The sequence below is a fragment of the Camellia sinensis genome, unplaced genomic scaffold (assembly GCF_055761805.1).
Source record: "Camellia sinensis isolate YWXY unplaced genomic scaffold, ASM5576180v1 Unanchor3, whole genome shotgun sequence".
Classification (NCBI taxonomy): domain Eukaryota; kingdom Viridiplantae; phylum Streptophyta; class Magnoliopsida; order Ericales; family Theaceae; genus Camellia; species Camellia sinensis.
Window position 1 is genome coordinate 13,449,391 of NW_028129178.1, and position 18,024 is coordinate 13,467,414.

Here is an 18,024-nt window from a genome sequence, read left to right on the forward strand (position 1 = left end):
TATATACTTATACAAAATTTAGTTCAAGTGACTGTAGTTCCAACATACTGGCCTTTGGCCCATTCAGGTTTCCATTCTTGTCAAAACGGCCTCCGGCCCATTCATTTATGTCAAAACGGCCTTCGGCCCATCCATTTACGTCAAAACGGCTTTTAGCCCACTCATTCATGACAGAACGACCTTCGGTCCATTCATATTCATCTAAACGACCTTTGGTCCATTCATATACATCAGAACGACCTTCGGTCCATTCATTCTTATCAAACGACCTTTGGTCCATTCATATACATCAGTACGACCTTCGGTCCATTCATATTCATCTAAACGACCTTTGGTCCATTCATATACATCAGAACGACCTTCGGTCCATTCATTCTTATCAAAACGACCTTTGGTCCATTCATATACATCAGAACGACCTTCGGTCCATTCATTTATTCTTGTCAGACTTTAGTCCACAATCCCAATTAACAGCTCATAAAGTTTATAAGGGAATAACAATTGGACATTGACAAACTTTCAAATATTGATATTACTCACAGTGATCGGCTTGTTGATTTGCCCTGGAGCTTGACCCTACACGTTTCATGAACACAAAAGGGTCATTAACAGTTTAATCCGTTCTTTAATTCACATATTCCTCTTTAGGCTTTATTATTATCTCATTAACTCATTTACAATGCTTAACATATGCCTAAGAGTGCTTGCAAGTGAAACAGAACGGAAAACAGAACACAAAATGCAAAAACAGGATTTCAGAAAATAGGGTCCCCGCTCGAGCGTGGACTTCCCCGCTCGAGCGGACCCTCAAGGCCTGCAAAAGTGCTGGTTGCATCAAAAATACGCTCGAGCGTGAAATAGGACGCTCGAGCGGAAGGCCTGTCAAAATAGCTCCCACGCTCGAGCGTTAATTACCACGCTCGAGCGAACATTAAGTCTGCAAAAAGTACTGGGAGCACGCATTTCTCGCTCGAGCGTCAGGTTCCCCGCTCGAGCGGACCTCAAAATTCTGGAAAACCTAGAACTGTGTTCTTGAGCTTCAACTCGAAATTCAAAGGTTCAAGATGCATGATTTCGGCTCAAATATCATAGAAACATACACTAACATGGCATAAACCCCAAGTTACAACATAATGAAGCTCAATCCCAAGAATTACTTACATGCATGGCCCATTTTGACTCAAATTCATTTTCCAACATAATAATTCATGCATTCCAACTTCACATCTTCATCAATCATGCATGCATGCCAATCCTTGACTCCATTTCTATTACAATTGGTACAAATGGTGCTCATAACCATGAAGCTCGACCAAACCATACTTGCATGTATGATTCAACACCCAATTTCTCATATTCTACTCCTCACATGCTTGATTATGCAATTTCATGGCAATTCTATGCATGCATGTGCATATAAACTTCAAATTCATCATACTCAATACCATTCATGTTCTTGATCAGATATTCTCTTCGAATTAACATTATTACATACACAAATTCATGAATTAAGGGTTGATCACTCACCTAGGAGCTTCAATCTCCACCCGTTCTTGTTAATTCTAAAGTGTAGCTTCCCAATCCACAATCTTGAATCAAAATGCCCAATGGTGCTTCCCCTCTCTCTCAAAGTCGACTCACTCTCTTTTCTAGAGAGTTAAACTCCAGCCAAAATGATATAAGGAGGAGAATTTGAATGCAACAAGGGCCCTTATATGGCCCCACTAACTTAAAATTATTAATATTAAATAATTGAGGCACTAGACCCTCAATTTAATCAGTTTAATCTGACCCGAATAAATTTCCAATTAAGTTTCACCGTAGGCTCTAAAAATTATGCCAATCACAATGGCGTAATCAATTTCGGGTTCTGTGGCCGATAGGGCCCTCAATTTAATTTCCAAGGTAGTTTACTCAAACAGATATTCCTACAGTGAACAGATAGAATTGCAAAATCACATATATTCACATAATGGCACATAAAGTCAGGCTGAACACGTAATCATATTCAAATTAAGGACCAATTTAGCATAATGCAGAATAGGGGTATCACAACATGCTAGCATCAATTTCATCTTCTTCAAGCTTCCAATTGTTTCAACTCCCATCCAAAATTAGGTTTGAGTTTTCTCCTCAATCATAAGTCGGAATCAGACTCATAATATATCGTTTCGAATGTCTCAAAACAAAAATTCCAAATATATAATTTTCATAACATGAAAATGAAACATGGAAAAACAGCATGCAGTCAAAGTTATGAAAATCAAATATAAAACTCCATTTTTCTTAAAATCTGATAGTCCGACTTTTGCAAAGCTTTGCAGATACACTATTATATGGACTACAACATATATGAAATTCAAGATGATCAGAGATGTTACGAAAAATATCAATTTTATGCACAAATCATAAATATACATATATTCATGCACAAATAACACGAAAACGCCCAACAATGGTTCTGATACCAATATAGGGAAAATAAGAGAAATAATACATAGCGAAAATAAATGAATTTGAGCATACCTTTTACGCTCAAAGTGAATCCATGGATAATGTGGGTGAATTGCGTGCCTCCATTGATGTCTTCGAAAAATTTCCAGAAGTGGAGTAGAACTACTAGAGAACTACTCACATTATTCACAGTACAAAGGCGCAGTTTTGTGCTTCCAAGGAGAGAGAAAAGGAAGTGAGAGATAAGGAGAAAAAGACTAGTAGATTACTCATCTGATTAAATTCTTACTCTCCCAAATATAATACATATATTATGTAGGAAAGTTATAACCACCCACAACTCTATCTTTTCAACAGATGAGATAGTGGGTGAATCACACTTATCTCCATGATAAGTTAATCCAAGTCCACTTGGGTCTCTCCTTGTGGGTTTTGGGTCATGCCACCATAGACAACCCAATGGGTTCTAAACCCAACCAAATTTCCAACAAAAATAAAACTTATATAGATTATTTATTACACTATTTTTGTCCAAACATAGATGTATTAGTAAGATAATATTAATTAATTAATTAATTAATGAATACATCATATCTATGAATGCTTTTTTTTTGTGACAATTATTTGATCTTTGAGAGATATATGTACATGCTCTAGAGCTAACTAATGGAATTAATTAGCAGTGAAGGATGGATCCCAAGATTCTTCATAAATTTATAAATATTACAATTTGTGCCACATTAAAGAGTTTCTAAGAAAATATACAATCCAAGATATCTATCAAGAGATTCTTTTGGGATGTATTGCTATGAGATAGCATGGAAATCGATGGATAAACAACCCTCATCATTTTATAAGTGTAGCAAAATAAAGATTACTTACTGTTTAGGGTTTGTTTGAGAATTGATTTTTTTTAAATAATTTTTTAGCTTTTTATTTAAAGATATGCATCAAAGTAGAGATAATTAAGTTGATTTACTTTTTGTATTGAATTTTGTAACAATTTTTGTGACAACCTCGTCACGTAATATGCTTTTATTTATTTAATTATAAATGTCAATTATGTGTTTAATGTGATTTTGTATGCATGTCTGTTCATTGTTGAAATATCTGTTGTGATTTCTGTTCAAAATCTGAAATTCAATGCTGTAATGACTTTAGAAAGCAAAATTGATAAGTTAAATTGGAATGACATAATTTTTAGGACATATTGAGAAGTTTGATTAAAATTTGATTCAGTTCAAAAAAATTAAGTTTTGACTAAATTAACGTAAGTGTAATTAGTGAGTAGTGAGTTAATCCATGATTAGCCCCTTAGGCTAATTTAGTATATAAGAGATGAGAGAATTAGAGGAAGGAACTCAAAAATTCTAAAGAGAGCTCTAGAGAGAGAGAGAGAGAGAGAAAAGAAAACTTGGAGATTTTGCTTGAAGGTTGAAGATTTGAGAAGAAGAACTTAAGAATAGGCTAGTACAAGTGTAATTGAAGACCTTAGGTAAGTGTTTGAATCTTAATCCATGAGTTTAAGCCAACAAATATGTAAATTCAAGAGATTATGTAATTAGATGAGAAAATTGAGTTGATAATATAGAATTTGAAGTCAATTCATACATGCATGCATATAAGAGTGTAGAATCAAAATTTTCATCAAGAGTTTTATTACCTATGTTAGGTTTAGAAGTTGTAATGAATTATGTTGAGTTGAAGTTCAATTTCGAGTTTTAAAAGAGTTTGGAAACAATTTTATACATGCATGGAGGTTTTGATTTCAAATTTAGCAATTCATGATACTTTTGAGCTCATGGTTTCAAGTTGAGTTCATAATTTCCATGTATTTTCAAGGGTTTGGTTTAATCATGCAAGTTTTTACGCTTTGAACATGAGTTTTGAAGTTCAAATTCAGTTCTGAAAAACCTAGAATTTAGCTAAACCACTCGAGCAAACAAGTAGTCGCTCGAGCACACATCTCATGCATCCAGCATTTTTGCAGAATTTTGCAGTCGGCTCGAGCGACCAAGTGACCGCTTTAGTGGCCTCAGTTTATTTTGGGACCTTGGCTCGAGTGACCATCAAGCCTAGATTTGAACCATCTTATTCATTTGCAGACTATGTGGTCTGCTCGAGCGACCAATGTTGCGCTCGAGTGAAGTGTCTTGTTTCAGCATATTTTGAATGAGTAATATCTTAGTAAAGATATTTTCTTTTATACTCTATTTTTTGAATGCGTCAATATGGTAAGTTTTTCTGCACCTATGATTTTTGCAAGTGTGAATGAGCTTCTATCTGTCTGATCAATTGATACCTATTAATGAAATTGATTAAGTACGAATGTATGAGATAGACCTGAGATCGTTCCGTGTATTTGATAAGATGGACCCAAGGTTATTTCGATCATCTGATTATCCGATTATCTAATAAGTCTGAATATCTGTTATGTGTTGACCAAATAGTCATTATACAACTATAATTGATCTGCTTTGTTCCATAATTCTGTCTATGTTGGAGTAGAGGTCGTTCTATCATGTATTGGACCTGAGGTCGTTCCACTATATAATATAAGAACGATTTTGTTAAGTCTTATTAGAACTCATTCATATAACATCTTTACTCTAATATTATTCACTAGGTTTTAGCTTACTACATTATATGTGTATGTAGGTGAGCAACGGAATGTCCAAACCTAGTGAAACTGTGAAGTTTACCTGAGTTTTGTAGAGTCAGCCAATGAACGTCTCACGAATGAGACTTTTGTCTTTTGATCTTTTGTTTCCTTTTGTTGGTCGTGTTTGACCGTGTCTATACAATTTTATTTTTTTTTTATTTATTTATTTATTTATTTTTTTTTTGTGTGTAACGCCCTCAAAATAACAACATTAAACCCATCAGATAAGACATGCATTTACATATAAACTAACCACATTCTTTTATACATTAGAGTTCCATTACATAAGTATTACATGTTAACATCAAAACAAAATGCCCTACGGGCTTACAGCTTTCCAAGTTAACACTTGGTTACAACAAAAGAGTACTAACTCGTTTACACATTAAGCCCTTGGCTTGAAGTTACATGTAATACATCAAAAGTTAAGCGACAAAAGTATGTCCGCCTCTAGCCTCCCAGCTATGTCCTTGGAGGTGGCATGCTACCAGTACCTGAAAATGATATTCCCATATAGGGTGAGCCACAGCCCAGTAGAAATACACTAAACCAACCATGAACAATGACTAAAAGATTAGCAATTGATAGATGGCTAACACAGATACATTCACATAAATTACACATTTATGTCATACAACTTATGAGTCTAAGTTACCTTTCATTTTCCCTTTTTCAACAGATAAGCATGCTAGCTCTATCATCATTTCCACAGATATGTATAAAAACTATATCCCACATTCAGATAAGCATATAAGCTATATCCACATTCTCAACAGATATGTATAACAACAATATCCCACATTCACAGATAAGCATATAAGCTGTATCCACACTTTACCAAGATAAGCATATAAGCTCTATCTTCACTTCTCTAGACAAGCATATGAGCTGTATCTACGGAGTTCATCCCCTATCTTCTTCCAACACTATCCGGTTTAGAGGTATATCCCCTATCTTCCCCTAAACCACGGAGTACATCCCCCATCTCCTCCTCTACACATAACGTATATAAACACATTGGGTCTATATACAATCACCCAATACATACAGTTAATGTATTCTATCAACCGTCAAGTTCCATGACACATTTCATTGATTAGTTTCAGTTTGCCTAATCATCATGCATTGTCTACAACAATCACGACTATCCTCCACCGATAGCCCAAGCAGTTATTTCTAAACAGAAAATAAATGCACAAATGGATATTCAATCAACATTTCATTTCCTCATTTCTCACCATTAATTATCCCAATTAATCAAACAATGTAATTAGGCCATTTTCCATAATTACCATTTCAACCCTTAGGTCCCATTTTCATCAATGATTTAACATCAATTCCATTCCTCTATGCCAAACATGCATCTAGGTTTATTATGAATAAAACCCCAACTTTTGTAAAATAGCACAAAAGCCCCAAACTTTCACAAAATTACCAAACCAACCCCAACATCTCAAAATACCAAAATTTAAAGACAGAATCCATAGAGAGGAGTAGGATATCCCTACCTCGAAGTTTGAGCCAAAAAGGAGATGAAGACTCGAAGACCAACGTGCTCCAAATCCAAACTTTTTCAGATTAAAACAAAGCTCTCAATGCCCCCTATCTTTTTAACAAAGGCCCTAGGCTAGAATCACACTCTAGGGAGATCAATTCTTAGAGAGAATATAAGTGTAGAGAGAGAGAGTCTCGGATCTAGGGTTTAAAAGAAAAAGAAGGTGAAAAAGTGATATTTAAAATCGCTACTGTCCGCTGATATAAAACACGCTCGCTCGAGCGAAGCCTTGGTCGCTCGAGCGACCAGACACAGAAACTCTCGCTCGAGCCAAGAAGCCCTTGCTCGAGCCAAAAACTCAAAAGTGCGCTCGAGCGAAGGAATGCTCGCTCGAGCCAACAACTCGAACCCTCAGGTCTGCAACCACAAGCACGCTCGAGCGACAGACCTCTCGCTCGAGCGAAGAACAAACCAGACTGCTCGAGCCAAGAAAAGCTCGCTCGAGCCAAGAAATGCAACTCTCATGTCCAGAACCAGACGCCATCGCTCGCTCGAGCGAAGCCACTCTGGCTCGACCCACTAGACACAACTCAACTCTCGCTCAAGCGACAAACTCCTCGCTCGAGCGAAGGACCAAAAATCTGGGCAGCAACACTAGGCTCCCAAACACAACCAACCTGAAACAAACCTGCCCAACACATCCTATAACTCAATAAGAAGTAAAAAGGATGCAAACAAGATAATAAACAACTACCAACATCCACGGACACATGTCCGGATCACTGCACAACAAGGGTAAACCCGGGATCGCTATATTGTGCCTGTTTGGCAGAAATTATAATCAGCTTATTTCAGCTTTCAGCTTAATTTAAGCTATTTTGATGTGTTTGGTTTAGCTTATAACTTATAGCTTATAGCTTTTTGGAAGTCAGAAATCAGCTTATTCTTTGAGTAGGGCAGGAGATGCTTTAAGAATAAGTCAGAAATCAGCTTATGTTCATAGTTATAAGTTATAAGCTGTTTAGGCATAAGCTATAAGCATTTTCCCACAGCTCTACCAAACAGGGCTATTGTGTGTGTGATAATAACTTGTGAATGATCTTGGGCATGTGAGATTTTTTTTGCATATGTAAGGATGTGAGTTATTAACATTTAGAGTGCTTTTGTGCATTCCATTTATGTACAAGGTCATTGGATAAATTTTATAATTCTGCTTTCGCTTCTGACCCCATATAATTAAATATGATTTGATTTCTGTCTGACATCACATGTAATCTCATGATTACTAGTCAGTTATAATCCAAACCTCTAAGATTGGGTTTGGGTCATGACAATTTTAGTCAATTTCCAAACATCCTCTCACTATTTAGTTGAGTTAACAATTGGCTCACATGCATTGATGTTCATGTAAGCAAGCACACCCGACGCTTTCATGTCAAAATGCTATGAAGAAGGACAAAATCACAAAACAAACTCTAGTAATTGTGTTTAAAGATGCTTCAATGAGAAGAGTTTGTTTTTGTCCATATCTTCAAATATGATTCACTTAGTCACTCACTTAGCCAGCTAGCTAGAATTGGGATCCTCCCCTTGAGCCCCCTCCTTCCTTCCCTCCTTGCATGGGCCTTCGGGTCCACTTTGAGGCCCAATTTTGATAATTCGAACCGTTCATATTTTTAGATTTATTCAGTATATCATACCTGTAAAAAATCAAGTTAATCGAATATCATAAAGTATGTGTTCGGAAAACTGTTTATTAAAAAATAGTTTGTAGTCTCAATTTTCTGAACGCATACTTTCTGATATCCGATCAACTTAATTTTTTACAGGTATAATATAATAAATAAATCTAAAAATATGAACGGTTCGGATTATCAAAACTGGGCCTCAAAGTGGACCCGAAGGCCCCTGCAAGGAGGGAATGAAGGAGGGGACTCAAGGAGGGGATCTGGACTCAGCTAGCTAGCCAGCCAGCCAACACACCGCCTCTCTCTCTCTCTCTCACATCATCTTCTGTGAATTGCCTGATAGTGACAAAAACTCATAATGTAATCTATTTCCTTCCTATCTCTTTTTCCTCACTCCTCATCTTCACTATTAAGTACTTCTGTTCTAAGATGTTGACTATTTTTATTTGTTTTATTTTTATATATGGATCTAAAAAAATATCTTTAGGTTTATCTGACAGAGACATGACAAATTCTCTCTCTATATTTATACATACACTTTATTCACATCACATGTTTCATCATGTATATAACATTTCCCTATAAACACTTGCGATTTCAAATCAAGTGAATATATATATTGAGAAACATAGAAGAGTGATGGGAAGAGTGAAGCTTCAGATCAAGAAAATTGAGAATACAACAAACAGACAAGTCACTTTCTCAAAAAGAAGAAATGGGCTTATCAAGAAAGCTTATGAACTATCTGTTCTATGTGATGTTGATGTTGCCCTCATTATGTTTTCCCCTTCTGGAAGACTCAGCATCTTCTCTGGAAATAAAAGGTGCTCTATAGGATTAGTATAGCCTCACAAATCTCTCTTCTTTCCTCTTTCTCCTTTTAATATTTTTTTTAATATATAATTTAGGTTATTTTATTAAAATCATAATCATATCTCATCATTTTTTATATGTCAAAGCATGGAAGAGATAATGGCACGATACGTGAATCTTCCTGAACATGAGCGTGGACGGTAAGCTATAGTTGAATACATAGTATATATACATATAATATATAATTTAGTTTGTTTTGTTGATGATATTGATGGTTTTCTGTGTGTTTGTCTCTTTGATGATATGGATGTGTGTTTTGCATATCCTTCAAAATGCAATCATATAAGGCTGCATAACCAAGAGGTACACTCTCTTCCCTAAATTGCAGTGTTGAATCGATTCCAATCAACATCAAGCTATTACTTTAAATGTTTCAATAATGAAATTTTTAAATGTTTTAGTATCTGCAGAGGGCTCTAGCCAAGTTGAAAGATCACAACAACTATCAAGCAGGAGCAGTCAGGTAAAAAGATTCTTTGGTTCTCGAAAACCCATGTACTGCACACGATTTGTTTCAATAAGTCTTTATCAATGCCTTTGGATTGAAGGCCTAATTTTAATAACATACAGTTTCTCCATATATATATATATATATATATTTTAAACTAGTTTGGTTGTTTTCCTTCCTGTCATATGAAGCAGCCCCGTAAATGCAGACTCCCAACTTGAGGTATTTCAGCATCTCTCATGCACAACACCACCATAAATTTCATCAGTTGATTTTTTTTTTTTTTTTTTTCATTTAAAAGTAATAATAATCAATTCACATGAATAACAGGAAATTCAACAAGAAATTCATAGAAGCAGGTCTCAGTTGGAGGAGATGGAGAAACGGTTAAAGTACCTTGCACTGCCAGAAAAGCCCAATAATATCCATCTGTTTCTGTTCTCATTGAAAGTTCCAAATTGAGTTGGCAATAATGAATTATATGTAATCTAATTCCTTTTTTTTTTTTTTTTTTTTCCCTAGGATTTTCGAAGGACATCCATCTGAAATTACGACTGTGTGTGAGGCCCAGCGCCGAGAGCATATCCTTGAGGAGACTCTGAAATGTGTCCGTATACGCAAAGTAAGATCGTTTTACAGCTGATCCATTTTACGTATTATTATTAGCCTACAGAGAAGTAGAACTGATGAAATCAGTGTTCAACAGCGAGTTTTGGAGGAGAAATATGACTATTCCAATGCCCAACTAACTTCACAGGTCTCTGCTTGAAAATCATCGTGTTTCTGAACTTATATAGATGTGTGCGTGTGTGTGATCAAACTGGTTTTTGTGAAGAAAACAAAGAAGTGGAAAGAGTTAAACGTAGTTTGTTTGTTGTGTTGTTGTGTGTAGGTGAATCTGCCTCTGGAGCCGGTTTTGAATGTAAATGGTCTCGTTACAACAAATCCAAACCTTATTTTGGATTGGATGCCACAGCCCCAGCCGCAGAGAGACTCACAACAAGTGCAGATCATGAACTTCTTGGATTCAAATGGCCTTCTTCCCCTCAGGTTCTAATTTTCAATAAAGACCAAAATAAAGAAATTGTAGATGTATGATGCAAATTGAAACTTGGGTGTTGAGTGGGTTTACGAATACAAGATTATTACTATGGGTATCAAATATGTTTGGGAGTCCAAATTTATATAATTTTAAATTTTTTTAAATTTTTTAGTATAATATATATGATTTTTTGAAATTTCGTAGGTGCAGTCGCTCCTTTTTGTATCTCTAGATCCATCCTTGATGGGTCACACTCAAAATGATGATCTGATCCACAAATATTAAACTATTTATTTTGTTTAGTTTCAGTTTTTAAAATGAATAAAGCTTCGGACCCCCAGTGGGGGTGCTGGAGTCCCTTCCCATTGGTCAAAAAAATAGTTTTTTTTTTTTTTTTTTTAACCAACCCCAGGCCGACACGTGACACTGGGGGTCACCCCCATTGGGGGTCTGTAGCATTGCTGTTTTAAAATTTACATTTTAAAAAATTTTATTTTTTTGTTTTATGTATTTTTTTATTTTCAATGATTTTTTTGATATTTTAATGAATTTTTATAATTTTTAAACACACTTCACATAAATATACTTCAAAAGTATAATATTTGTTAAAAAAATCTTTTAAAAAATCACTAAATACCACCAAAAAAAAAAACCCGAAAAGTTAGTACATTTTTCATATTTTTGTATATTTATTAATTTTTTAAAATATTTTTTCATAAATATTTTATTATTTAGATACATCTAAGTAAGGTGTATTTAAAAAAAAAATTGCTTAGAATTTTAAAAATATTTACTAAAAACAAAAAAAAAAACACGAAAAACAAAGAAATTAATTTTTAAAAAATTAAATTAGGAAAATTAAAACCAAATACAATGATTGGTATTATTTTATTTTTATTTTTTTATATTTTATGTGGACTAGAATTATCCCTAGTTTTGAAAAAGACAGTCTAGCATAATCTATTGGATCACCATGGCCTCATTCCAATAATGCTTAGTTTAGGCCTTATTGTTTAGGAAGGATTAAAATCACAAAATAAATATAAAAAGATAAAATAGATTAATTTAGTCAATTTGACAAAATATCATATCTAAATCGTAATCATTTTATTTTTTCGCTCACAACCATCATATCTATAAAAAAAATAAAAAAATAAAAAAAAAGTCAAGTTTTTCTCAAACACAACTAATTTAGTTAAACTAAATTAGCTCTTTCCAAACGAAGGCTTAGTTTTAGATGCATGTGTATAGATTATTCATAAAAATATAAATTGATCTAATATTCCTCCTGCTCATATGATTCTACCTTCTTAGTCTTAGAAAAAATGAACAGCCTAATTTTAAATTACATTTATTGTTTATTTTTTAGAAAAAACAAAAATGTTAAAATCATATTGCTAGAATTTCTATATTTTTCATAAACAATCTACACATAATTGAGAGCTTAGAAAATGAATAGAGTATCTAATCAAAAGGAGATAAACCTTAAAGGCTAGATGGACAGTACAATCCACTAAATTGAACCAGAAAGAATCTTCATTAGTGGAATCTTTGATTTTTGCTTCTGTTTTTATTTATTTATTCTAGAGAGCAAGGTCATGGCATAGGCAACAACATGCTACGACCACCATCAAGTTTCCTGAATGGGCAAAACATGCAGCTGGACGATCAGACGAGCCCAAGCAGCTGTGGGATGGAGGATGATGACAACAACATCAACAACTTGCGATTGCAACAACAGCCTCACTTCGGCATCGACACTATTGATGCCAACATTTCACCCTGGACCACCACCCCCACTCAGTTTTAACCAACAGGTTCTCTTGCTTTACTTTTAAGTTTGTTAGAAAAGTTAAACAGTTAACTATTAGAATAAAAATACCAAACAAATAATAAATTAAAAATAACAAATAAATATTATTATTAGAGAGAAAGTTTAGAGAAGCCTGAATAGTGGTTGAGGCACTCAGATTACGCTCTCTTTAGGAACGATACACCCTCTTCTGCACTGAGTTGAATGGTGTTCCTCTCCCAAGATATAATGACCTTCAAAATCACTTATGTGCAACAAAAGTGAATTCACAAACCTTAAATTGCTCAATACTCATTTGTAAACTCAATACAATAAACTCACAAAATATATAACAGAGCAGAAGAAGAGGAGAAGAAAGACGTTTGTCTGTTTAGAAAACACCGTTAAAGTCTTATTATATACACAATTAAATAACCATAATTTAGATATTTAGGAGATATTGTAGGATAACCCAAAAGACTAAGAAACTAATATAACGTTATAAATTTATTCCTAAAAAGATGCAAATATCAAATAAAATAAATTAAATACAATTTTAAAATTATAAAATAACAATTCCCCCACATAATTTAAAATTGAAAAAAGTGTTTTTACTGCACAGTGGGTATAGGTGTCTTCCAGACTTGAGCCTCCACTTAGTGTTAATAAGTTTCAGTTTGAAGAAACCATAGTAAAAAAAGTTTTGAACTAGGTCCTTGTGATCAAAGATAGGCTTACCACACGCACAGTATGGGCAATTATCATGGTTTTGGAACAGTTTTGCGCGTTAAACGGTCATGCGCACATATATTGTTTCTACAAGTATATCTTTAGGGAGCAACCCAATTTCCCACAACAGTGACCCCACTGTCACTCTTATATAGGTGTATCCTCCAAAGGTGATTTGTGACCAACACCCTGCAGAAATCCTACCTTGGATACATTCAGAGCTAAGCTTTTCCTAAAACCCGTCACAATAGTGAACACTATCACCATAGGAATAGGACTACGGAATTTCCCTCTAATATTTTTAGTGCTCTTCCAAGTCACCCATCAACTTTGTTATTACCTATTGAACCTTATTCATGAGATCTCCAATTACAAAGGTTAGGTATCCATTGTGATGACTAATTTATTGGTTTCAGTCTCATTCCCCTTGATGATTCAACGACTAACTTGTGTACTAATCCTTGTTGTTAGGGAAAATATATGATTTTTCACAAGTAAATCAATCAATGAAAATATAAACTAATGTGAGAAAATTAAATCAACAACGACACAAGAATTTTTACGTGGTTCCCTCATTGTGATCGAAATTCAATTTCACTATCAACCAAAGAGTTTTTAAATGATTACAAACGGGACGCGAATGATCTCGCAAAATCACTTTTAGGTGAATTCAAAATAATCACAAATAATTAAGAGGAAAAACCTCACCAAATAGATGAACAAAAGTCAAAGTTGAAGAAGACTACAAATCTGAATCAAAATAGCTTCACCGAATTGAATTCCACTGAATTGACTTCAATCCAAAAACATTCACACAGCAAGCTGATGCTTGAAGAACAAACCCACCGATACACCAAGCACTATCTCACCGAAGATGAAACAATGTTGTAGCCGACACTTTATTTCGGAAGAACAAAGCAATATATATAAATATATTGTTGATTCTTGGGCTTTTTATAAAAATCCTAGTTGCCACCAAACAGATTATTAAATACCCATTTGGGCCTCGGAAAGTCAGATATAATATAGAAAATATATTATAACCCACACCACACCAAACCAAATTAAAATTCTTTAAATAAACCAATTGGGTCTCATACTCCACTAAGGAGGTATACCCAACAATTCTTCTCCTACCGACTTAGGTGGAGACATCAACTATACCCGTATATCCGCTAAAGTTTGACACTTCAAATGTTTGTCCCTCGACAGAATCTTAGTCAACATATTCGAAATATTATCATTTGTGTGAACCTTTTTGAGTTTTAACAATTTCGAATCTAACACATCACAAATCCAATGGTATCTTACATCAATATGTTTTGATGTCGAATGAAAAGTAGAATTTTTACTCAAATGAATAGCACTTTGACTATCATAATAAAGCACATACCTTTTTTGCTTTAACCCAACTCTTGCAAAAATTTCTTCAACCATAACTCTTCTTTGCAAGCTTCCATAATGGCGATAAATTCAGCTTTGGTAGTTGAGAGAGCAACACATTTTTGTAATTTAGATTGCTATGCCACAGCTCTCTCTGCAAAAGTCATCAAATACTTCAAAATAGATTTCCTATAATCAATATCATCGACCATGTTAGAATCCGTAAACCCATCAAGCATCGGCTTACCATTCCCAAAACACAAACACACCTTTGAAATCCCTCAAAGATAACTTAGAATCCACTTCACCGCTGCCCAATGTTCTTTACTCAAATTAGAGAGAAAACGACTCACCACACCAACGGAGTGAGCAATATTCGGCCTTGTACAAACCATGACGTACATCAAAGAACCAACCGCTGAAGCATAAGAAATTTTCAGCATCTTTTCTTTGCCTTTCTCACTTGTAGGACATTGATTCGAACTAAGCTTGAAATGACCCACAAGTGGACAACCAACTAGCTTTGCTTTATCCATGTTGAACCTCTCAAGAACTTTCTCAATGTAACTTTCTTGAGACGACCAAATAAGCCCCTTTTTGCGATCACGAATACTTTTCATACCAAATATTTACTTTGGCAGTTCCCAATCTTTCATAGCAAAAGACTTACTCAACTCTAACTTCAACTTGTTAATCATGGTAAAATCTTGGCCCGTAATTAACATGTCATTAACATAAAGTAAAAGAATAATAAATTTGCTATCCGAAATTTTTTTCACAAACACACAAAATTCGAAGTGGTTTTAGAAAAATCATTATTCATCATGAAAGAGTCAAATTTTTTGTACCATTGTTGGCGCTTGCTTAAGGTCATACAAACTTTTCTTTAATTTGCAAACAAATTTTCTTTCCTTTTTCCACAAAACCCTCTGGTTGCTCCATGTAAATTTCTTCTTCAAGATCACCATAAAGAAATGCGGTCTTCACATCAAGTTGTTCAATTTCAAGGTTCATACTTGCAGCCATGCCAAGTACAACCCGAATAGAAGACATCTTCACAACCGGTGAGAAAATTTTATCAAAGTCAACACCTTTCTTTTGCCTAAAACCTTTCACAACAAGACGTGCCTTGTACCTCAGATTCTTGCCATTATTCTTCAATTTGAAAACTCACTTATTTTTTAGAATTTTCCTCCCCTTAGGCAACTTCACCAAATCATAAGTGTGATTTTCAAGTAAGGAATTTATTTTCTCTTCCATGGCCTTTTTCCAATCATCTTTGTTTGCATGCTCAATTGCTTCTTGGTAGCTTTCTAGCTCTCTTTAATTGAAAATTAACAAAAATTTCATTGGGAGTATACTCTCTCGAAGGTTGCCGATCCCTTGTAGATTTCCTTAACTCAGGTTATGGTGGCAGTTCTTAAGTTGGATGCTCTCTCTCAATTTCAGGCTCAACTTCATTTGGAGTAGCATCGTCATCTACATCTTCAAGAGGTGGCTGCACATCTCCACCATTTTCATCATTGACCGAAGATGAAGGAGATAGATCTATGTCAATAAGATCACTAGTTTCTGGCTTCAGTTGATCACCTTTGCCAAAGTCTTCAATTGTTTTGTCTTCAAGAAACACAACATCACCGTTTTGAATAACTTTCTTGTCGACCGGATCCCACAATCTATAACTAAATTCATCACACCCATAGCGAAGAGAAATGCATTTTCTTTACTTGCTATCAAGTTTGGACCTCCTATTTTTTGGAATGTGAACAAAAGCTCGACAACCAAATACTCTCAAGTGCTCATAAGACACATCTTTGCTGGTCTGAAATTTTTCGGGAACATCACCATTCAAAGGATAAGAAGGAGACAAATTGATTACATCAACCACTAACACCTTGTTCTTTCACAATGGTGTGGTTCATCTCTTAACAATGCCATTTTGTTGAGGAGTCTTCTTAACTGTCTTTTGATGCCGAATACCTTGGCATCGACAATACTCATCAAATGGCCCAATGTATTCACCACCATTGCCTGTTTGGATGCACTTCAATTTCTGCCTTGCTTCTCTTTCGACTATGGCCTGAAAATGCTTAAATACATCTAAAACTTGATCTTTAGTTTTTAGTGTAAAAGTTTAAACTTTCATTGAATAATCATCAATGAAAGTAACAAAATAAAGTGCAAAACTATGTGTTCTAACTTTCAAAGGACCACATACATTCGAATGTATCAACTCCAAAAAGCAACATTTTTATGAAAAAAAACTCTATGTTGTCTATCGGTCAAGTAATGAACACAAGTTTTAAGATGCGGACCTTTCAAACCGGGTAGAACCTCTTTCTTGAACAAAACTTGCAGCCCCTTTTCACTCATATGCCCAAGCCACTTGCGCCATAATTCGGTAGAAGTATCATTTTTAAGTACATTGACAATACCTTTACAAATTTTCCTTTACATCGAATAAAGTGTGTGAGACTTCTTACACTTAGCCACTACCAAAGAATCCTTTGTGAGCTTTCATTTTCTATCATCAAATTTGTTGTTGTAGCCTTCATCATCTAGTTTCCTGATAAAGGTCAAATTGAGGCGAATGTCTATAACATGCCTTACATCTTTAAGCAACAATTTGCAGTCCAAATTTGTTTCCAAGTAAACATCACCCATGCCAAAAATCTTGGACAAACCTTTATTACCCATTTGAACACACCCATAATCTCCTTTGGAGTAGGTAGTGAAGAAATCAAATCGAGAAGTCACATGACAAGAAACACCTGAATCAATCACCCAATTGCTCTCTTGACCCACAAAATTGACACAATCATTTTCACAATCAACCATGAGATCACCATCTGTAGTAACTACTGTTGTGTCTTCTTGCTTCCTATTCACACTTTTGTTACACATTTTCTTCTTGTTCTTGAGGTTTCGACATTCCCGCTTCATGTGCCCTTTCTCATGGCAATAATAACACTCAATGTCTTTCTTTGAAAAAGAACCATTTCTTGATTTGTCACGGCTTTGATCACGACAATGAGGAGTCTTACTCATCTTCTTTGTTTTGCTTCGATTTCTCACAACAAATGACTCCGAATGAGAAGAACTCGCTGATTTTCTTCTAGTTTCTTTATTCAACAAGCTACTAGTGACTTACCAAAAAAAACAAGCTACTAGTGACTTGGCTTATTGTGACAGCTCTATCCGACACCGAATTACTAACCGTCACAACCAAAGTCTCCAAACTTTCAGGCAAGGAACTAAGTAGCATCAAAGCTTGCAACTTATCATCAAAAAATTTTTTCATAGAAGCAAATTGGTTAACAATACTCTTTATTTCATTCAAATGTTTCGGAATAAGGCTGCCATCTTTATATTTTAAATTAATCAACTTTCAAAATAGATAGGCTTTATTTGTGGCTGATTTTCTGTCATAAAGGCCTTCTAATTTTTTTCCATAAATC

General features: G+C 34.8%; 1 protein-coding gene across 1 annotated transcript in view; it reads left to right on the forward strand.

Annotated features, from left to right (window-relative positions):
- Positions 1–8,896: 8,896 nt before the first annotated feature.
- LOC145816049 (agamous-like MADS-box protein AGL104) overlaps positions 8,897–18,024 on the forward strand; it is a 51,374-nt gene continuing 42,246 nt past the window's right edge. Inside the window, exons 1-10 of the mRNA XM_082912292.1 lie at positions 8,897–9,123; positions 9,259–9,312; positions 9,460–9,475; positions 9,574–9,635; positions 9,815–9,842; positions 9,951–10,012; positions 10,143–10,242; positions 10,327–10,377; positions 10,513–10,670; positions 12,250–12,479. Of these exons, the coding sequence (XP_082768418.1) occupies positions 8,939–9,123; positions 9,259–9,312; positions 9,460–9,475; positions 9,574–9,635; positions 9,815–9,842; positions 9,951–10,012; positions 10,143–10,242; positions 10,327–10,377; positions 10,513–10,670; positions 12,250–12,472 (939 nt within the window). The 5' untranslated portion in view covers positions 8,897–8,938 and the 3' untranslated portion in view covers positions 12,473–12,479. The remainder of the gene's footprint in view (positions 9,124–9,258; positions 9,313–9,459; positions 9,476–9,573; positions 9,636–9,814; positions 9,843–9,950; positions 10,013–10,142; positions 10,243–10,326; positions 10,378–10,512; positions 10,671–12,249; positions 12,480–18,024) is intronic.